Source organism: Odocoileus virginianus, chromosome 1, assembly GCF_023699985.2.
Source record: "Odocoileus virginianus isolate 20LAN1187 ecotype Illinois chromosome 1, Ovbor_1.2, whole genome shotgun sequence".
NCBI classification, from domain to species: domain Eukaryota; kingdom Metazoa; phylum Chordata; class Mammalia; order Artiodactyla; family Cervidae; genus Odocoileus; species Odocoileus virginianus.
The window spans coordinates 22746019-22769060 of NC_069674.1; the positions used below are offsets into that span (position 1 = coordinate 22746019).

A 23042-nucleotide genomic window follows, 5' to 3' on the forward strand; every position below is an offset into this window, starting at 1 on the left:
TGAATGTTTATTTTATTCTTTGGGTTTCAACCCAGTATTTTTTTTTTTTTTTTCAACCCAGTATTTTTTTATAAAGATTTTTTAAAAATACTTTTGACTATGCTGGGCTATTCTCTAGTTGCAGCGAGCAAGGGTGTGGGCTTCTCATTGCGGTGGCTTCTCTTGTTGGGGAGCATGGGCTCAAGGGTATGTGGGCTTCTGTAGTTGTGGCTCATGGACTTAGTTGCTCTGCGGCATGTGGGGTCTGCCCGAGTCAGGGATCAGGCTGGTGTCTCCTGCATTGGCAGGTGGGCTCTTTACCACTGAGACCCCAGAGAAGCCATCAGTCCCTTATTTTTTAATTTTGGTGATCAAAGTTTTCCAGGTTTGCCTATTGGGAGCTCTCAGGTTGGTTCCCATGTCTTTTGGACTTGTCTACTATTTTGTTTTTGCTTTTTTTAAAAAAGCACTTCTTTACTTTCTGTTGTTACAAGATGTTCCAGGCTCATCTTGCATTTTATACACTGCTGGTGGGCATGTAATATGGTGCAGCCACTTTGGAAGACAGTTTGGCTGTTCCTCAGAACACTAAATATAGTTACCATGTGACCCAGAAATTCCACTCCTAGGTATATCCCCAAGAGAAATGAAACGTCCACACAAAAACTTGTACACAGGTGTTCAGAGCAGCACTGTTTATAATAGCTAAAAAGTGAAAACAGCTTAAATGTTCATCAGCTGATTAGTGGCAAAACAAAATATGGACTATCCCTACCACGGAATATCATTCGGCAATAAAAATAAAAAACTGACATGTGCCACGATATGGATGAACCTCAAAAACGGGTAAATAAGTGCAAGGAGCCACACATTGTGCAGTTTCCTTTGTGGGTCAGCGGCAACCGCTGCTGAAGCATGGCTTCTCTTGTGCTGTCTTCAGCCTGAGGGTTTGTGTTAATCTTATCAGTGGGGCTGAGTTTTTAACTTCTAAGTTAATGTTGGGGACTTGCCTGGCAGTCCAGCTGTTAAGACTTTGCCTTCCGATGCAGGGGGTGCAGGTTTGATCCCTGGTCGAGCAGCTAAGATCCCACGTTTTAAACCAAAACATAAAGCCATATTGTAACAAATTCAATAAAGACTTAAAAAATGGTGCCCATCAAAAACAAAATGGAAACAAAAAACAAAACAAAAAAGCAAACCCCTAACTTGATGTTGCTCAGGTGAGACGTTGGTCCGCATCCCTGCTTGCCTGTCAGTCTTCTTTCTGCTCCTCCCAGGGAGCCTGACTTTGGCAGCCCCCCTCCAGCTATACTCCACTTATCTTTACTTCACACTTGCTAGCATTTTGAGTTCATAGCAGGGTAGAAGCATATTCCCAGATGTTTGCAAAGGCACTGGGGCCGGAGGGTGTGGCCTTTGCTGGCGGTCCTGTCTCTTTTCTAGAAATCCTGCTGTACTTAGCACAGATTCCTACCCTCTCCCAGGGGCAAAGAACTTCTTCATTTTACTTGTTCCCTTCCCCAGCTGCAGTGAGTTTCCACCACTTCCTTTAGGCTGTGCTTTTTTACCTTTCTCCTGCAGCTGAATGCTTTTGTCTTCCAGCAGAGAGAGGGGTGATGGATCTGGGCAGCATCTCCTTGGTGTTTCATTGGTGCCTGTTGTTTCCTTCCCCCCGCTGTGGTGGGGTTTCCGCCAGTGGCCTCAGGCCATAGATTTGGTTGATGTCCACTGAAAAGTCAGGCTTTTCTTCCCCCAGGGGATGGGGGCTATGTGGAGTGTCAGTCCTCACTGCTGTTTCTTCCCTGAAGCCAGCCCCACGGGGGAAAGTTTCTCAAGGCTGTCTCTTTGGGCATCTTTACCAGCCCTTGGTGGGGTTCCTGGTGCTGGGGGAGCATCTACAAGTGTGTGAAGCTTTCCATTTCAGCAGTTCTCAGGTTTTCACTTTTACACGAGCCCATGCTTAGCCGTCAGCAATTCATTAAACATTTTAACTTTAATCTTCTTGCCAAATTCTGTCATGTAAGCAAACACTTGAGTCTGGTTTCTCCCTATGGTTGACTGTCTCCAGTTTTCAGCTAGCTGTTATTGGCTCATGACCTGAGTTTGCCAGTGGGTTCAAGAAAAGTCACTAATTTTCCATTTCTCCAGCTTTTTACTGTTGTAAGGGTGGAGAAACATGCCTCAAACTTGTCAGCATTTGCTCATAATGGCCTGTATTATAAATATATTACTGGTTTTATACCTCATATTTTGTATTTATGCCCTTCTGGGTTGTTTTTCCTCTTTGGTCATCCTCATTAAAGGTTTTACAGCTTTATGAGCCTTTTTAAAAAAAATCAATTTTTAACTTTGTTGGTATTTGCTATTGTTACTTCATTCATTTGCTGTCGTCACATCATTTGAGTATGTGAAAAGATTCAGTCCTGATAACTGGATGAGCAGCTGGCTATGTTCTTTACTGTGGTGATTCAACCTAGGTCTCAGTTTGCTGGGCTCAGAGGTAGCAGTTTAATCCATTTTGATCCTAAAAACCACATGATTATTAGCCACTGTCCAGTTCCCCTCATTAAACTGCCCTGATTACCACGTGGTCCTGCTGCCTGATATGGTTGTTGTTGTTCAGGTTCTAAGTCCTGCTAGGGTATGGGAGAAGAGAAGGACTCTCTCAGCCGTGTCCAACTCTTTGCAACCTCATGGACTATACGGTCCATGGAATTTTCCAAGCCAGAATACCGGAGTGGGTAGCTTTACCTTTCTCCAGGGGATCTTCCCAACCCAGGGATCGAACCCAGGTCTCCCGCATTGTAGGTGGATTCTTTACCAGCTGAGCCGCAAGGGAAGCCCAAGGGTACAAGTCCAAAGGGTATAGTGCCCACTTTTTTCCTGGAAATGAAATTCTGCTCCTGCCCCACTACCCCAAGGAACGTGCTGTCCATTCCCACTGAAATCAGCAGCATCTCCTACCGGCATGTCATTGTCATTGTTATTCAGTTGCTAAGTCATGTCCGACTCTTTGCAACACCATGAACAGCTGCACACCAGGCCTCCCTGTCCTTCACCATCTCCTGGAGTTTGCTCAAACTCGTGTCAATTGAGTCGGTGATGCTGTCCAGCCAGCTCATCCTCTGTCACCCCCTTCTCCTCCTGCCCTCCATCTTTCCCAGCATCATGGTCTTTTCCAATGATTTGACTCTTTGCATCAGGTGGCCAATGTACTGGAGCTTCAGCTTCAGCATCAGTCTTTTCAGTGAATATTCAGGGCTGATTTCCTTTAGGACTGACGGATTTGATCTCCTTGCAGTCTAAAGCCGTTGACTGTGTGGATCACAACAAACTGTGGAAAATTTTTAGAGATAGGAATACCAGACCACCTTACCTGCCTCGTGAGAAACCTATATGCAGGTCAAGAAGCAACAGAACTGGACGTGGAACAATAGACCGATTCCAAATTAGGAAAAGAGTACGCCAAGGCTGTATATTGTCACCCTGCTTATTTAACTTACATGCAGAGTATGTCATGCAAAATGCTGGGCTGGATGAATCACAAGCTGAAATCAAGATTGCCGACAGAAATATCAACAACCTACCAGCATACCAGGCTGATGAACAGTCAAAACAATCTCTTAGAACATGCTTCTCTTCCCCCCAACAATACACCAAATTTAATCAAAATCCAAAACACCATCAAAGATAAAATGCAGTATATTTTACGAACCACGTGGCGGAGAAAAAACACTGCCAGAGTGTGCCTTAAAATAATTTATAATTCATCCTCATCTCAGAGACATGAAAAGATGTCCTTTTTAGTGCTCATGAAATACAGTATTTCTCAAAACTTTGATGAAGGGAGAATCATTTGAGCTTTCTTAAGCAACAAAGAGTGTGAACAAGCAGATCATACATGATAAACCACTGGAACACTTCTCTAAGACTTTGGATTTCTTCCTATTCATTATTCCAGGGAATTTCTGGCAACTTTAATATGTAGACTACCATCGAGTTCAGGTTTCAGTCAACCAACTAAGAAAACAATTAGTACTGCTTTCAGCTGGTTGAGTCAGCATAATGGTCCCAGATCCCCAGTATGCATACTCATATTGATAAATTCATCCTGATAAAAATTGTGATTATCCTTCTCTGATCTAGCATCCTTATTGTCTATCAACCAGGCTTATTTGCTAGACTTTTTGCAGATGTTTTTTTAAAGTAGAAGCCTTCTCCTGGGTTAAACTCTGTCTTTCTCAGGCATCTGACTATTATCACAGGTTTGAAAAATATGAAGAGTAGTAGAGATGATGACAGGATATGGCTTTCTTTGTCACCTAGCTCACGTGAGGTTATTGAGTTTTCAAGCAAGATAGAAAGTGCGTGATCAGACAGGAGAAAAGTGGTTGAGTTTTTTAAGCAAGTTCCATCGCAGATTGAGCCTTTTTTTTTTTTTTTGTCTGTGTTGGGTCTCAGTTGTGGCACATGGGCTGTTCCTTGCAGGATCTTTGTTGGGTCACGTGGGATCCTCCGCCACAGCACACAGACTCTCAGGTTGTGGTGTGTGGGCTTAGTTGCTCTGCGGCCTGTGGGGTCTTAGTTCCCCAACCAGTGATCGAACCCATGTCTTCTGCCAGTTATCCAAACCAGGAAGGGTATTATGTGTCTAACTAGCATCTAGTAGCTAGAGACCAGACCAGACCACACTGCATAGGACACTCTCCCATAACAAAAGTATCCAGCCCAAAGGGCTTCCTAGGTGACACTAGTGGAAAAAAGAACCCACCTGCCAGTGCAGGAAATGTAAGAGACACAGGTTCGATGCCAGGGTTGGGAAGATCCTTGGAGGAGGGCATGGCAACCCACCCTGGTATTCTTGCCTGGAGAATCCCACAGACAGAGAAGCCTGGTGGGCTATAGTCCGTAGAGTTGTAAAGAGTCAGACATGACTGAAGTGACTTAGCATGCATACATTCAGTCCAAAATGTCAACAGTTTGGGGTTTGAAAACTGTACTTTCAGCTGTTCATCTTTGTAAGAAGTAACCATCCCACCCTACATCCCTTAGTTTATTAAATACGCTGATGTTCCTCTCCAGCAATCTCATTTTTTGCCAGAAAGGTACTCTGACATGATCAGTTATAAGAAGTACCACTGCCAAATCATAATACTACATTGATTTTTAACACATGTCCTTTTGTGTATGCCCTTTATATTGTTCTATGACAGTAGCCACTCAGTCCTGCCAAAGCCACTTTATGGGCACTTCATTCTAGATGGTGGGCAACGTTGTGACTGCCTCTCTGTGAGATGCTGTAGGATAGTAAAGTCACATCACTTCGTATCTGCAGAATTCCACTTACCTTTAACCCCAGTACGGCCGAGAAACTAGTTCTCACATTTCTATTGCCTGAGTCACTCCTAATGCAAACTTCCGATTCTCATTAGCAAAATGTATGTGTGTTCACACACACACACACACATGTGAAAGTTGTTGGGTCATTCTCCAGCTTATGAAGGAGCTGGGATCGCTGATGACCACATTTTGTTGTTTAGTCGCTAAGTCGTGTCCAACTCTTTTGCAACCCTGTGGACTGTAGCCCACCAGGCTCCTCTGTCCATGGGATTTCCCAGGCAAGAATACTGGAGTGGGTAGTCATGCCCTCCTCCAGGGGGTCTTCCCCACCCAGGGATCGAACCAGGTCTCCTATATCGGCAGGCAGATTCTCTACCACTGAGCCACCAGGGAAGCCCCGAAGACCACATTTAGGGTCACCTTTAATGTCATCCGAGACAGGCTTATAGAACTTGTGTGAAGAGGCAGTTCTGCTCACAGATGCCAAGGACCCAGATGGTGCAGCTTTGGCTATGGACTCTCGCCTCACCTCCGCGGCTGCTCACACCTGATCATGGTTCCACTGCTCCTGCCTCAGGGTTCCTCAGAGTCGATGGCCCCTTCACTCACTGGCTCAGGTGGAGGGGACTCATTCATGGCAGCTTAGTGTATATGTAGGCTCTAGTCACAAAAGAAGCTGGCATTTTCAGCATTTATAATGTAACAAGAGGCAAATCATGCTTCCATCAATTCCCCAAGCATAGAACTAGGTTACAGATTCTGATTGGCTATGAAGAATGGCCAGAGTCCACTTCTCTGAGTCCCACCTCTCTCTCCCTTCTGCTCAAAACAGAAAACCAGGAGTCACCCTGACTTTTCCTCTTCCCCTCCCTTAGTACATCAGCAAATAGTTGATTCTTTCTCCAAAATACAGTCTTGAATCCATCCTTGTTTTAGCTCTTGTGTCAAGGACTTGCTGCAACTATTACCCACTTCATCTGAATTACTGTAACAGCCTCTTTCTCTTCCCATCTCCACGTCCGTGTTCTGTAGAGCAGCAAGGGGATATGTCTTTGTAAATCATGTTCTCAAACTTGTTTGCTTTTTTAAAACCTTCATTGACTTTTTTGAGCACTTAAAATCCCATATCCTTATTTTGGTCTAAGGAGGGTGATCTTATGTCTCATTTTACATAGGATACAGTTTTTAAGAGAGCTTCCATTTTATTCTCAAAACACTATGGTTTGGACAGCATGTTAGTATCTATTTACTGTGACACCCTAAGTTTTCTGGGCCCTGTCCATTCCCCCTCACTCAGAAAACTGCACCCAGATTTGTGTTCTCTGAGTTCTTATGCCTCCTTTGGGGACTTGCAGGTTCTTTCCTTCTCCCTGGTACACTTTTCTTCACCTTCTTCACTTAGCTTTCGCCTTATTGTCCTTCAAGCCTTAGCTTCATGGGTGTCCCTGAGGTGTTTTTCCTTAACTCTCTGTCTAACAGCATCACTTCCTTGTTCTTTGCATCATGTCCTTGTTCCATTTCCTCCGTGGAGTCACCAGAATGTGATGTTTAATTGTCTGTTGTTGTTCAGTCGCTCAGTCACAACTGACTCTTTGCGACCCCATGAACCACAGCATGCCAGGCTTCCCTGTCCATCACCAACTCCTGGAGCTTGCTCAAACTCATGTCCATCTAGTCAGTGATGCCATGCAACCATCTCATTCTCTGTTGTCCCCTTCTCCTCCTGCCCTCAATCTTTCCCATCATCAGGGTCTTTTCAAGTGAGTCAGCTGTTCGCATCAGGTGGCCAAAGTATTGGAGTTTCAGCTTCAACATCAGTCCTTGCAATGAATATTCAGGATTGATTTCCTTTAGGATGGACTGGTTGGATCTCCTTGCAGTCCAAGAGACTCTCAAGAGTCTTCTCCAACACCACAGTTCAAAAGCATCAATTCTTCGGTGCTCAGCTTTCTTTATCGTCCAACTCTCACATCCATACATGACTACTAGAAAAACCATAGCCTTGACTAGATGGACCTTCACTGGCAAAGTAATGTCTCTGCTTTTTAATATGCTGTCTAGGTTGGTCATACCTTTCCTTCCAAGGACTAGGCATCTTTTAATTTCAAGGCTGCAGTCACCATCTGCAGTGATTTTGGACCCAAAAAAATAAAGTCTACCACTGTTTCCGCCGTTTCCGCTATTTGCCATGAAGTGATGGGACTGGATGCCATGATCTTCATTTTTTGAACACTGAGTTTTAAGTCAACTTTTTCACTGTCCCCTTTCAGTTTCATCAAGAGGCTCTTTGGTTCTTTGCTTTCTGCCATAAGGGTGGTGTCATCTGCATATCTGAAGTTATTGATATTTCTCCTGGCAGTCTTGATTCCAGCTTGTGCTTTATCCAGTCTGACATTTCGCATGATGTACTCTGCATGTAAGTTAAATAAGCAAGATGACAATAAACTCCCTTGATGTACTCCTTTCCCAATCTGGAACCATCTGTTCCATATCTTATTCTAACCGTCGCTTCTTGACCTGCATACAGATTTCTCAGGAGGCAGGTCAGGTGGTCTGGTATTCCCATCTCTTTCAGAATTTTCCAGTTTGTTGTGATTCACACAGTCAAAGGCTTTAGCATAGTCAATGAAGCAGAAGTAGATGTTTTTCTGGAATTCTCTTGCTTTTTCTATGATCCAGTGGGTGTTGGTAATTTAATCTCTGGTTCCTCTCTGCTTTTTCTCAATCCAGCTTGAACATCTGGAAGTTCATGGTTCATGTACTGTTGAAGCCTGGCTTGGAGAATTTTGAGCATTACTTTGCTAGTGTGTGAGATGAGTCCAATTGTGTGGTAATCTGAACATTCTTTGGCATTGCCTTTCTTTGGGACTGGAATGAAAACTTACTTTTTCCAGTCCTGTGGCCATTGCTGAGTTTTCCAAATTTTCTGGCATATTGAGTGCAGCACTTTCACAGCATCATCTTTTAGGATTTGAAATAGCTCAACTGGAATTCTATCATCTCCACTAACTTTTTTTGTAGTGATACTTCCTAAGGCCCACTTGACTTTGCACTCTAGTATGTCTGACTCTCGGTGAGTGATCACACCATCATGGTTATCTGGGTCATTAAGATCTTTTTTGTATAGCTCTTCTATGTATTCTTGCCACCTTTTCTTAATATCTTCTGCTTCTGTTAGGTCCATACCATTTCTGTCCTTTATTGTGCCCATCTTTGCATGAAATGTTCCCTTGGTATCTCTGATTTACTTGAAGAGATCTCTAGCCTTTCCCATTCCATTTCCCATTCCATCTCTAGTCCTTCCTTGCTCTTCTTTGGAACTCTGCATTCAGATGGATATACCTTTCCTTTTCTTCTTTGCCTTTAGCTTCTCTTCTTTTCTCTGCTATTTGTAAGGCCTCCTCACCAGGTGGTTTTTTGGAGAAGGAAATGGCAACCCACTCCAGTACTTTTGCCTGGAAAATCCCATGGAGGAGCATGGTAGGCTACAGTTCATGGGGTTACAAAGCGTCAGACGCGACTGAGCAACGTCACTTTGTCAGACAACCATTTTGCCTTTTTGCATTTCTTTTTCTTGGGGATGATTTTGATCATTGCCTCCAATACAGTGTTACCAACCTCCATCCATAGTTCTTCAGGCACTCTGTCTATCAAATCTAACCTGTCGAATATATTTGTCACTTCTACTGTATAATCATAAGGGATTTGATTTAGGTCATACCTGAATGGTCTAGTGATTTTCCCTACTTTCTTCAACTTAAGTCTGAATTTTGCAATAAGGAGTTCATGATCGGAGCCACAGTCAGCTCCTGGTCTTGTTTTTGCTGACCGTATAGAGCTTCTCCATCTTTGGCTGCAAAGAATATAATCAGTCTGATTTCTGTATTGACCATCTGGTGATGTCAATGTGTAGAGTCTTCTCTTCTGTTGTTGGAAGAGAGTGGTTGCTATGACCAGTACATTCTCTTGGCAAAACTTTGCCCTGTTTCATTCTGTACTCTAAAGCCAAGCTTGCTTATTACTCCAGGGATTTCTTAATTTCCTTTTGCATTCCAGTCCCTTATGATGAAAAGGACATCTTTTTTTTGGTGTTAGTTCTAGAAGGTCTTGTAGGTCTTCATAGAACTGTTCAACTTCAGCTTCTTTGGCATTAGTGGTTGGGGCATAGATTTGGATTACTGTAATATCAAATGGTTTGCCTTGGAAACAGATCATTCTGTCATTTTTGAGACTGCACCCAAGTACTGCATTTTGGACTCTTTTGTTGATTATGAGGGCTACTCCATTTCTTGTAAGGGATTCTTGCCACAGTAGTAGATATAATGGTCATCTGAATTAAATTCGCACATTCTGGTCCATTTTAGTTCGCTGATTCCTAAAATGTCAATGTTCGCTCTTGCCATCTCCAGTTTGACCACTTCCAGTTTACCTTGATTCATGGACCTGACATTCCAGTTTTCTGTGCAGTATTGTTCTTTACAGCATCAGGCTTTACTTCGCATCACCAGTCACATCCACAACTGGGCACTGTTTTTGCTTTGGCTCCATCTCTTCCTTCTTTCTGGAGTTATTTCTCCACTCTTCTTCTATAGCATATTGGGCACCTACCAACCTGGAGAGTTCATCTTTCAGTGTCATATCTTTTTCCTTTTCATACTATGCATGGGGTTCTCAAGGCAAGAATATTGAGGTGGTTTGCCATTCCCTTCTTCAGTGGACCATTTTGTCAGAACTCTCCACCATGACCCGTCTGTCTTGGGTGGTCCTACACGGCATGGCTCATAGTTTCATTGAGTTAAGACAAGGCTATAGTCCATGTAATCAGTTTGGTTAGTTTTCTATAATTGTGGTTTCCATTCTGTCTGCCCTCTAATGGATAAGGATAAGAGGCGTGGAAGCTTCCTGATGGGAGGGACTGATTGTGGGGGGATCTGGGTCTTGCTCTGATGGGCGGGGTGGAGCCATTGTTAGTAAATCTTTAATCCAATTTTCTGTTGACGGGCAGAACTGTGTTCCCTCCCTGTTTGCCTGACTCCAAACTATGGTAGGAATAATGGTGGTAATGGTGACCTCCTTAAGAAGAACTTAAGCCAGGACTGCTGTACTCAGTGCCCCCGACCCCACAGCAGGCCACTGTCAACCCACACCTCTGCCAGAGACTCCTGGACACTCACAGGCAAGTCTGGCTCAGTCTCTTGTGGGGTCACTGCTCCTTTCTCCTGGGTCCTGGTACGTACAAGATTTTGTTTGTGCCCTCCAAGAGTTTGTTTCCCCAGTCCTGTGGAAGTTCTGTAATCAAATCCCGCTGGCCTTCAAAGTCAAATTCCCTGAGAATTCGGATCACCAGTTTGGGAAATCTGTTGTGGGTCCTAGAACATTGGGGCTGCACAAGTAAGCATCTGTGTCTTACTTTCCATTGTAATCCCAGGGCTTGAACCTGTCACTTAACTGTTCCCTCACTCAATCCCTGTTATTGTTCAGTCACTCAGTCATGTCTGACTCTTTGCAGCCTCATGGACTGCAGCATGTCAGACCTCCCTGTCCTTCACCAACTCCAAGAATTTACTCAAACTCATGTCCATTGAGTCAGTGATGCCAGCCAACCATCTTATCCTCTGTCATCCCTTTCTCCTCCTGCCTTCAATCTTTCCCAGCATCAGGATCTTTTCTAATGAGTTGGGTCTTTGCATCAGGTGGCCAAAGTGTTGGAGTTGTAGCTTCAGCATCAGTCCTTACAATGAATATTCAGGACTGATTTCCTTTAGGATTGACTGGTTTGATCTGCTTGCTGTCCAAGGGACTCTCAAGAGTCTTCTCCAACACCACAGTTCAAAAACATCCATTCTTTGGTGCTCAGCCTTCTTTATGGTCCAACTCTCACATCCATACATGACTACTGGCAAAACCATAGCTTTGACCATATGGACCTTCATTGGCAAAGTAATGTCTCTGCTTTTTAATATGCTCAGTCCCTGACCCCCTGACAAGGCTGAGCTCCCAGGCTAGACTCAGAGAACCCCTCAGTGTGTCTCAGAGTTGTCCTTAAGTAGCAATTTGTGTAATTTCACTTTTTCAGTTTCTCCTTCTACATAGATTTCCAGAGGAACAGAGGTCCCTTGTGCTGTGTTTAGAACAGGGCACTTGGATATGTGTGAGTCTCTTGTGTTTTCTGTAAGCTCCTGCGTCTGGGAGAAGGAGGCAGGGATGATGAGGGTTCTGTGCTGGGGTGTGGAAACCTTGAACGGTGCGTGCCTGGGGCTGGATGGAGAGGGCAGAGAATTCACTGCAGGCTCCCACAGGCAGTGGGACTAGGTGCTGAGTCCTTCTCTGGAGCAGAATTTCTCTTGGCTTCCTCTGCTTTCTCCTCAGCCTCCCTCTTAGAGGCTTCTTGAACCCCAGAGAAATCTGGGCACATCAAGGGCCCAGACCCTTCAGCAAAGATGGCAGGGATAAGAGCAAGGCCTCTGGATCCTGGGAAAGAGCTGGAGCAACAGAGAGAGAAAGACTTCCAGCTAATACCCTATTGATTCTGTGTTGTCTTTGTCCGTAGAAAATACCACAGGAAATACCACAGGAAACGCAAGCGAGAAAACGACAGCTATCACCCTAGCCTCCCAGAAAGAATCCAGCAGTACCACTCCTCTGACAACAGTCACACAAAATGCAACCCTGACTTCCAGTGTGACATCCAGTGTGACATCCACTGTGACTACAACGCTGACTGGCGTACTCACGCCTAAAACACCTGTCACAAGTGCGGTAACAACCTCAGCCCAGAAAAACACAATTGCCACAGCCAGTAACACTCCTCTTGTAACTACTAAAGATCCTACAACCGCATCAACCACTGACTCAACAGATCCTAAAAACATGAGCAGCCAGAATGCAAGTAATGATCCACTCACATCCAGAATCCCAACTACCCACAGTGTGACCACAGACAGCGTGACGGCTAAGGAAGGCAGTCAGATAATGTCCACATCTCCAGATCCGAATATCACCCGAGGCATCTCTCCTACTCTGTCTTCCTTGACCAACCTTGAAAGCACTCAGCAGCCTAGCAGGGGCCCTGTGACTTTGGCCCCCGGGACTTCAGAGCCCACAGGAAGCCCCCCGGAGGAATCAAACAAAATGAATGTAACTACAAGTTCAGGCAGGATGACAAGTCCCACCTTCACAGCTCAGGTGGCCACACTGAGTAAGTATTGCCTTGCCTTTTTGAAGCAGAAAGAAACTTTCAGATGTCTATGTTCTGTACCGTTGTTCAACTAGAAGGTGGAGATTCATGCCGTGGGTTAAAGATCGTAAATGTGTAGCACCTTCGCTCAGCCTGTTTCCCATCCAGTGGTGAGCAGCGGCCCGCAGAGCTGTGTGTTGTGATGAGTGCTCGAGGTTTTGAACTGCCCAGTGGACCGTTTTCCTTTTTTTTTTTTTTTTAAAGTGCTAGTCTTAGTCCAGTAAATTCACTTCAAACCTCACTGATGGATCATGAGCCTCCTGGCCCATTTGAGATCTATTGAATCAGAATTTCTTGGTGTGAATCTGAGCATTTGCTTTTCGAGGGACCCCGCCCCGCCCCGCCCCATCCCACCTCCCACTCCCTCTCCCGCTGCCATATCATGTGGGTGCATGGTGAAGTTACTAGAGAACCACACTCCAAGAGCACGGTGATGTCCTGCGTAAGAGCAAGGGCCCTGAGTTGGATAAACCTGGATTCCAGTCCCTGCTCTACCACTTGTTCGTGCAGAATTCATCATGCTCCTCTGAGCCTCCATTTCCTTGTTTATGAAAGGGGTAATTATGGTACTTCCCTCAGAGTCATTGTGAGGACGGTCAGGAAGAAGAAAGTACCTGTGAAGCGCTTAGGACCCTGACATGAAGCGGTTACTCAGCTGACATTTGCTGCTGGCATTGTCACTGCTCTTGATACCTCTCTCGGGTTCCTACACTGGCTCATCCAATCCGCTCATTCTGTGATGGGTTACGGCAACTGGCTTCATCCATCTACCTCCTCTTTCTCATAGCTTGCCTCCTTTTGCTGGTGGTCTGTAAAGCCAAAGTGGGGTGAGGGGAAGACTAAAGAACCTCAGACAACTAAGAATAGGAAAGACTACCTTTTTTCTGTTTAAACCACGCACCTTTCCTCATAAGCTTTGTTTCCCCATTTACAGAACCACAGGTCACCATCAAAGGAACTCAACACACCTCCAGGGAGACGCCAGCTGTCACTGTCAGCACTGGAGCTCAGCAACCTACAGGCTCTTCACTGGGACCTGGGACCACATCTCTTGTCAGGAGATCCACCATCTCCAGCACTCAGTTGACATCAAATGCCCCCCAAAGCTCCAGCACCCATTCTCCCACCTCAGTTATTCCAACAAATATAGGGCAGGTAAGAGAGCCCAGACTCGGAGAGAAGGGGACTCCAGGAAGAGCATCTGTACCCTTCCCTTCCCAGAGCCCCTGGTGGGGGTGTGAGGAGCCAGTATCATTCACCCACTGTCTCTGGCTTTGCTGGACTCGGCCTTAGACAGCAGGGTAACCAGTAACATACCTGGCTCTCAGACCCCAGCCGGCCAGCTCCCAGCTTGGCCCCGAGCTCCTTGCCTGATGTCGCCCACATAACGGTGTGTGTGTGGGGGGTGTCAGTTGCTTCACTTCTGTCCCACTCTTTGCAACCCCACAGACTGTAACCCTCCAGGCTCCTCTGTCCATGGGATTCTCCAGGCAAGAATACTGGAGTGGGTTTTCATTCCCTCCTCCAGGGGAGTCTTCCCGACCCAAGGACCAAACCCTGGTCCGCATTGCAGGCAGATTCTGAACCATCAGGGAAGCACCTAAGGGAGGGAGGGAGGATTCAAAGATGAGATTTTATCAAGTTCAGCCTGGCCGTTAATCCCAGTGGCTTCTTTCAGATCCAGTGCCATCCTCATGAAAAGCTGAATGGGAGCAAACTCTCCCTGAACATTTCCGGAGCCAACAGCTGTGTGAGTACCATGCTCGTCTGAGCCCCACCCTGACCTGCATCCTCCAAAGGTGGTTTAGCACCAGGATCACTGAAAGTGGAAGGGAATGGAGTGTTCCTTGTAGAAAGGAGCTGAGAGATGTGTTCATTTCCTGCCCTTGTTTTTGGTCCGTCCAAGCTTACGGAGGGTCAGAACCAGCTTCTCTAAAGGAAGCCCTGCCCACAGGGCTGCTACGGGGCCAGAAATACCAGGTCTCCTGAGCTTTCACTTCTGAGAGTCTGACCCAAGCCCTGGTTCTTGCTTGCTTCTGGTTCAGGATGTGACTTTGTTAAGTCCATCTCTTTGGGCTTCAGAGGCCTCAGTTGAAAAGAAGAGGCTTAATCTGCCTAACTTTCATTGTTCTAAGAGTCTGTGGTTTTATATTTCCTGCTCCATGTATTATCTGACGGCCTGCCTCTAACCTAGGGGAGCTGTTCTTCCACTCAGGATGGTGTGTGTGTGTATTGTTTGAGGAAGATGGTGTCAGCACGTGTGTGAGTGCGTTTGCCTGAAAGAGAGAGTGTAGCCGTGTTGTCCACTGCCTTCAGACTGCCAGTCTCCCTAGGATTAAGGGCTTTAGTCTGGGGTTTCTGCCGCAGTGCTTACTCAGTAGCTGAGGCCTGAGTGGGTGCTGGCGCTGGATGGCTCACTGCCGCCCTCTTCTGGTCAGTGGCTATTTTGCAAACACCCCTAGGAACCAGAAAGTGAAAGCAAGCAGCATGGAAAACTTGGGTTTACGATACTTTAATGCTACCTATTTTCTGCAGTTGTTTTCTTTTGGGTGTCCATTTTGCTGGAATTTTCCAAGTGAACTATAGAAAAGCTGGAGTTTCCAATCAGAGTAGGGTTTTCCTGGGATTGGGCTTGTTGGACAAGGTGAGAACCACACTGACGCTTGCCTAGCCTTTCCTCCGGCTCTCTTTTTGGCTGAAACTTGGCAGGTTTGGTGGTAAGCTTTCTTCTCCTTTGCCATAAATAGGAAGAGGAAAGCCCTGCATCTTTACCTGGTAGCAGGGCTGGGGAGTTAGTAGGCCTAAGGAAATTCCAGGTAGAAAACCCACGGGATGGTTTGTGGGACAAGCCATAGCAAGAGTCGTTTTCTTCATCTTGGTATCCTTATTTCAAAGTCTGGTCAGAGAAACACCAGTTTGGGGTGCCTCTGATGACTGGGTAAAAGCTACCCATACTTTGCTTCCTCACCCTCAGCCCTAAAGCCACATCAGTCATGCTCTTTCTGCTAAGAAATATAGAGGAAGCCCCTTGACGATGTCCTTGTGCATCTTCTAGACACTCCCAAGTCCCCCCGTGCAGTGATGACCTTGCCCTTCTCTTGTCAGCCTATTTATGGTTTCAGTCTTAGCCGAGGGAATAGGCATGTGTTTCAACTTTGGGATGGATGACCTTGAGCTGAGTGCCCGGCGTTTACCCCTCCTGAGGTCTCTGAACTCAGCATCAAGGGCTGGTGAATGCAGGTTCATTGGCATCTTTGCCCTGGCAGTGCCTCCGCAGGTCCTTCCATGGGAGAGAAATGATGATGGGCAGCAGGTCGTGATGCTTAAGGAGCTCTGAGAGAGGAGGGCACACGTGGGGGAATGGCATTGTTCAACAAGACGAGATAAATGGGATGGGGGGACAAGGGAGGAGACATCTACCCAAGCCAGAGAAGGCAGGGGCTGGCCCAGGAGGAGGGCATGTGACCCACCAGTCCGGGCATTCGGGTCACAGCTGGCAACAGCATTGTCCTGACCTTAGCTTGCAAGGGTGGCCCCGCAAACCTAGGCTGCTGTCGTGATCCCCGAGGAATTACTTATGGTCTCCTCACAACAGAATACAGTTGCTTCAAATCACAGACTGGTCGAGGTATTGTGCCAAGCTGTAAAACCCTCCTTCAACAAAACTCAAGATGAGTGCCATATAGAGATGGCTCCTGGTTCACATGCCCAGGAAGTGGACATCAAACACATTACTATCATCAGTGAGTTGAGGGCCAGGGCAGGGAGGCCTCTCTGGGGTGGGAATGGGGCGGGGGGGGGGGTGGGTGGTGACGGGAGCCACAGGGATGGGTCAGGACTCTCAGTCACCTGCTCAGGAGATGGAGGAACAGCAAGTCCTCTGTCCCTGCCATGTCTCTGAGCTAGACCACTGAAGCGGCATCTCTCCCTCTGCCCCTCAGCAAAGCTCCATCCCACGGACATTTATAAATCACTGAAAGATGACTGGGACAAGCTAGAAGACGTAAGTGGATGGCCCCTCGTGCTGGGACAGACTGGGTCAGGAGCCTGTCCCTCGGAAGCCCGCGGTTCCCCGGTTCCACTGTTTCTCATTGCTGAGGAACCTCTGGTTTGCAAGCATGTAGATGGGAGGGTAAAAGGGGACAGCAGGGCGGTGGAACAGGACCCCCAAACCCCAAGTGGAAGAGCTCGTAAGTGAATGGGAGTTCTGAGCGAGAGACCCGGAACCCATTTTCTGCTATGTCACTTTCTCTTTCCTGGCCAGGTGGGCGTCAGAGACATGCAGTTTGAGGGTCAAGGGCCACCAGAAGAGATGGAGGACCGGTTCAGCATGCCCCTGATCATCACTATTGTCTGCATGGCATCCTTCTTGCTCCTGGTGGCGGCCCTCTATGGCTGCTGCCACCAGCGCCTCTCCCATAGGAAGGACCAGGTGAGGACCAAGCATCTAGTTCACTGGATGACTTTCACCCTGTTATTCCCATATTAGAGAAAAGCCGCGGGCCCTTTCTGATAGGCAGAGGTCATCATCCCTTATAGGAAATGGAAATTTGCCTGGAGAATTAAAGAGGCAGCATGGATTTTGGAGTCAAAGATGACTTGGGTTAAACCCTAGCTCTGCCTCTGATTAACTGGGTGACCGTGAGCAAGTCATAATCTCTGAGCTTCAGGTTTCTCATCTGTGTAGTGGGAATATCCACCTTGCAGAGTTGCTCTGAGGATCCATTGCTATAAATGAGCTGAGGCATACCCGTCTAACCAGAAATTTTTTCATTTACCTTACTAGGATTCCCTTGTAACAGTTCCACCCAGATTCAGGGTTCTCAACCCTGGCTGCACACTGCGGAGAGCGTTAAAAGAAATCCCCCTGCTTAGTTTCATCACACCCCAACTGAAACAGCACTTCTGGGTCACTGTATTCGTTTAAAGATTCCCAGGGACAGTCCTCTTCCACCCAGGTTGTATCCTGGGTAAAGAGGGAGAGAAAGGTCTCTCCAGATGGTTTCCACCTGCAGCGGGAGGGCAAAAGTTTCTGTACGCATCGTGTTCAGCCTGGTGAAAGTCATTTTCTTAGAGTTCTTGCCTGTTCAGAAAAGTGGTGAGAAGGGGCCTTGAGAGGAAGGTTTGATGGGGAAGGAGTGGAGGAGAGGAGATGGGAGAATAAAGTCCGCCTCTGCTGACGTCACAGATTTGCCATCAGGGCAAAGGTGATGCGAGCTGGGAATTCTAGGATGCTGGGCAGGTTCTCCTCTCAGAATTGCCCTGAGGCAGGCCAGCAGTCGGGACCACCCGTTGTTCACATTAGCTAAATTGGGGTTCCCGAATTATAGGGGTACAAGTGCCAATATTAAGGCTAGAGCAAGGCTGACAACTCTCAAAAATTACCCTTTTTTCTTGGGTCACCTCTCTCACTCTAGCAACGACTAACAGAGGAGCTACAGACAGTGGAGAATGGTTACCATGACAATCCAACACTGGAAGTGATGGAGACCTCATCAGAGATGCAGGAGAAGAAGGTGGCGAACCTCAATGGGGAGCTGGGGGACAGCTGGATCGTGCCTCTGGACAACCTGACCAAAGATGACCCTGAAGAGGAAGACACACACCTCTAATCGGGGCTGCCAGCGGTCTCCAACGGTGCAGAGCTCCAGTCCAACCACCTCAAGTGCCGCTTGTGAGGGGAGGAGGAAGATCCTTCCCCTTAGAGGGAAAGACTGGGGTAGGAGAGCAGACTCGGAGGGTCCCCTCCTCCCAGTCCCCACAGGCCTTAATTTTTCCCTTTTCAAGCTGAACAAATCACATTCTGTGTAGAATCCTCTTGTAGAATAACCCACTAGTGCCTGAGCGCAGTGCTGCTGGGAGAACAGGAAAGAGCCATAGAAGGGACTTTTCAAGACCATCTACTAGCCTCCATTCACAGACAAGATGACTGAGGCCTAAAGAGGGTAAAGTCAAAGTCACACAGCCACTGGGTGACACGTCGGAATGAAAACAGAGATCCTTCATTCAGTCCAGTGCCCGTTCCCACCACACCACGCTGCTGCATCACCCGTGCCCTCCCTCCAGAGCGACCCTGGGCAGGGGTGGGAGCGGCCCATCAGTGGATGGGCGGGAGGGCAGAGCGGGGCCGGATCCTGCCTCCGTGGGGTCTGGCTCCTTGAAAAGACAGGTCCCGTTCCTGTCTGATGGTCTTGTCTTCCTGCCTGTGTTCCTGTCCTTTGTTCTCCTCCCTCCCTTCATTCAGGTTTTTCATCCTCACTCTGGTCCAGGGCCTCTGGGACTAACAGAGGTCATTCATGACCTTCAGTCTCTTGTTCTGGAGTCTAGTTTCCTGGTGTCTGCTTATGAGATCGGGACTGACAGAGCACACAAGACTCCCCCTGTGAACACGTCTGCCCACCGGCCATCTACAGATGAAGAGAGAAAGGGAAGCCCCTCTTTCCAGGATGGGTCCCCACCCACCCCAAGGCTCCCCAAGTGCTGCCTGGCCTCCCACTCCCACGGGGACTAAAATCTGCAGCAGCTACTGAAGGCAAGATGTTTCCTGTTTCCTTGTCGCTGCTCAGCTGACGCAATAGAGAGGAGACCCCAGCCCGGTCATCCCCCTGAGGTTCAACATGAATGAGCAGCTTTAGGACAGAGCTTCCTCAGGCCCGGTAAGCAGAGAGGTGTCTGAACAGACAATCGACTGAAACAACAGGAAGGACAGGCTTTACTTTACATTTCATAGGACACCCAGGGGCTTTGCAAGTTGCCGAGAGTTTTCTCCTTTAATCCAGCCCTCTACTGCCAAAGGCCAAAGCTCAAATCATTGAGATGCTTGAAGATTCCATTCTTCTGTGCACAGGGCAAGAAGAGCCTGGAGGTGAGGTGCGCTTCAAGCTGAGTCGGGAGCAGCCAGCCTGAGTGGAATTCCAGCGACCTTTCACTGTCGGGCACGGAGCTAGGCCGTGCTGTGCGCCCTCAGTATTCCTAGTGGGGCTGGCTGCCCGGCGCTCCTGCAGGTTCTGGTGGCATCTCAGGGAAGCACAATGCCGACCGTTGCCCAGTGGAGGGGTTTGGAGGGAGCTTAGCAGGTAGCAGCTGCATAGACGGCACCGGAGGACTGAGCACAGCGAGGTTTCACCTGATTTTCTGATTTCATCTGATTACTGCGTGGAATTTTAAACTGCCCACGTCTCTCTGTTGCTGGGCATAACGCCCCTAGATCCTACTAGGAAGATGCTTCAGAGGATGAAAACGGTCACTTGGCCTAGGCTGCAATAGATCTGATAGAATAGGCTGTCTGCTTTGGGATAGGTTATTTTTTTTAAAGGAGAGGATCTTAGGGGGACAATCTGTGTCTTTCCTTGGCCATCTAATTCCCCCTTCATAGTCTTTAGCCATTTGATACCAAGGGGAAGAGGAAGGCCAGAGGTTCAAGTAGGGCCCCCAGTGAGTTTCCCACAAGCTAGAAAGATGCTAAGGTAACAAAGATCCTGAAGTATTTGCCCTGATTCTTCCGTTTGGAGGCTGGCAGGATGGAGAATACCGGTTTGGGGGGAAATAGAGGAAAATGCCAGAGAAGGCAATGGTACCCGACTCCAGTACTCTTGCCTGGAAAATCCCATGGATGGAGGAGCCTGGTAGGCTGCGGTCCACGGGGTCGCTAAGAGTCGGATACGACTGAGCGACTTCACTTTCAGTTTTCACTTTCACACATTGGACAAGGAAATAGCAACCCACTCCAGTGTTCTTTCCTGGAGAATCCCAGGGATGGGGGAGCCTGGTGGGCTGCCGTCTATGGCGTCGCACAGAGTCGGACACGACTGAAGCGACTTAGCAGCAGCAGCAGCAGCAGAGGGAAATGCTGTCTCACTGGGAAAAGATCTGTTTGCTTCTTTCCTACCCAACATTTGGTTCTTTCTACCCAGTGGGTTTCTATCATGGCCACCATGGGACAGGGTAGCCTGGGTTACTCCTTTGCTGATTCTGGGTCTCATTTCACCAGCGAGGTTTAGACAGAGACAGCAAATACATCCTGGAAACCAATCAAAGGCCATAACCCACAGGCCTATTGGGGAGCGAGAAGGTGACTGGCAAGGACCAGAGAGTAAAAATGAGGCTTGGTCAAGAGGAATGACTGGCTCTGTCCAGAGTCAGCCTTGACAAGCTCTGGGCTGGCTCAGAGACTCCTTCTTCGGGTGCATCTGAACCGTATTGTTCTAGCCTTCTGGGCAACTTGCCCTGGCTTGCTCTTGCCACCTATGTCAAAGACCATATCGCCATGCATCTGTAGTGGTCATCTTCTTCCCGCGTCTTTGCTGGTCTCTGATGCTATCTGGTTAATTCAGATTCTGGGGCTGAGAAGAGAGAAGAAAGCTGAGAATTCAGCATTGACTTGAAACAAGTTGTGCCAGAGATCATAATAAACTCTTATTTCGGTGGCACACTGATTCAGAAACCATGAATCTGATGACTGGATGAAATCCAGGGGGAAGCACACTCTCATGTCAGGGGGGACAGACGCAGCAATGCTTATGAAGGGGGCACAGAATATTCTTTTGCGTCATAGGACAAGATACGGGTTTAGTCTAGATGCAAGACTGTTCTTTCCCTTCTTGATAAGGAAAGCTAGCAGAAAGTTTATTTAAATCACTTCTTGAGCTTTTATCTTTTTGACAATATACTGGAGAAACTTTGAAAAACCAGTTCCAGCTGATACACATATACGTATTTTTTGATAATGTAAATACAACAGCCACATGTTAATCCACCCTGCACTGCTTTGAGTGACTATACTTCGAAAAAACCTTTGTTAAGAGAGAAGGCTTTTTTCCCTCTAAACAGGAATGTAAATGTCTATTTTACTAGAAATAACAAGCTTTTGTTTTTCTTTAATGAAAAATGAAATACGAGATAGGCTGATGATGAAGTATTTGTCTTGCAGACTGGGCATTTTTATTTTTAAATATGGTCCTCATCCCCTCCCTGTAAAGTCCCAGCATGTTACAATAAGGGTTGTAGTCAATATGCAACCTGGTTGGGAAGGGTTTTAGAACCCAGTCCAGTCTTTATTTTTTTAACAGAAGAAGAGTCAGAAGCCCAGAAAGATAAAATGACCTGGCGAAACTCACATATTTAGTGACAGAAAACAGGCTTAAAACCTGGACTGGAAAACTGTCCGGTGCTGTGTGCCTCAGGAAGAAACCAACAAATTAAGGCCTGCTAATTAAGGGCAGGCAGCAGAGTGATACCAAGGAGATCTGCAGCAAGGGTAGGGAAAGCATGAAGACAAAAACAGGAACCTTACTGGTCTGTGGCTTATTTAGGTCTAAGACTTAAATGAACAATTGTATTCTGCCAAGAACAGTTTTGAATAGTTTCTACATATAGGACTAAGGATCAAAGGGAACAAGATGGGAAGGCAGAGGGGGCGAGAGAAAGGCAATGGTTTTCATCATTGTCATTAGCTGATTAACTCAAGTTTGGTGAAAACCCTACCCTGAGTCACAGGAGGGGATTACTATTTGCTCCACGTCTTTTTAAAAAAATTAGTGAATGTTAATAGAGTTTGCTCAGGAGACTAGGGGAGCTGTGTCTTAGTGGACAGGAGTCTAAAGTACACTGGAATTTACTAAGAAACCTCTTTGTAAAAATTATTATTGCCATTTTCTTACAAAAATATATTTTGGAAAGTTGTATACTGTCAATTAAACGGCTTTTGTCTAAGCTGGCTCAAGCACTAGTATTTTGCTCTGAGTGGCTTCCATTCTTAACTTGTGCACATGGCTCATCACTGAAGACCTTAAAGAAACAGCGGGGCAACCTCTGCTTGGCTGTGCCTGCTTAGCTACGCGGGTCCAGAGTAAAAGGACAGGGGATTCTGGAGGTGATGCCAAGTTCTCCAGATAACCTCAGGCTGCTTTAGTGAGGAGAACTGAAAGTGCCCCATTTTCCCTCACAACACTTTTATCAATGTTTTACCCTCTTCCTTCACTTCGTTTGCCTCAGAAAAAATTGTGACTCACCCACCACCAGAGATCCCAAGGGGGCTGCTGAACCCTGATCAGGTATGAAACACTGTTGTAAGGACAAGGCAAACATTAATAAAAATACAAAAAAACCCCAAAGGATTCTGTTCTGGTCCTGTTCTGCCAATAAAAGGATCAGTTTACTTGTCAGAAGAAGCCCGTGCCTGCCCCTTACCCAGAGATATGCGAGCATGCCCAGTAATGTCAGACTCTGAGACCTCATGGAGCCCTCCAGGCTCCTCTGTCCCTAGGATTCTCCAGGCAAGGATACTGGAAGTGGGTTGCCATTTCCTCCTCCAGGGGATCTTCCTGACCCAGGGATCAAACCTACCTCCTCCTACATTTCCTGTGTTAGCAGGTGGATTCTTTACCCAGAAATGTAGTGAAGATGAAGGAGGTTCAGGAAAGGAATTGCTCAAAGATGATTCTGATTCTCTTCATCTCGTGGGGTGGTAATTATCTACTGACATGTT

General features: G+C 46.9%; 1 protein-coding gene across 2 annotated transcripts in view; it reads left to right on the top strand.

Moving 5' to 3' along the window:
* PODXL (podocalyxin like) overlaps window positions 1–22668 on the top strand; it is a 50924-nt gene extending 28256 nt beyond the window's left edge. The window contains exons 2-8 of one of the 2 annotated variants that reach the window (XM_020894370.2): window positions 11870–12517; window positions 13491–13711; window positions 14235–14306; window positions 16152–16299; window positions 16498–16559; window positions 16821–16988; window positions 17974–22668. In XM_020894370.2, coding sequence (XP_020750029.2) covers window positions 11870–12517; window positions 13491–13711; window positions 14235–14306; window positions 16152–16299; window positions 16498–16559; window positions 16821–16988; window positions 17974–18168 — 1514 coding nt within the window. In that variant the 3' untranslated portion in view covers window positions 18169–22668. The remainder of the gene's footprint in view (window positions 1–11869; window positions 12518–13490; window positions 13712–14234; window positions 14307–16151; window positions 16300–16497; window positions 16560–16820; window positions 16989–17973) is intronic. The other variant, XM_070465732.1, reaches the window with a different exon arrangement.
* The last annotated feature ends 374 nt before the right edge of the window (window positions 22669–23042 follow it).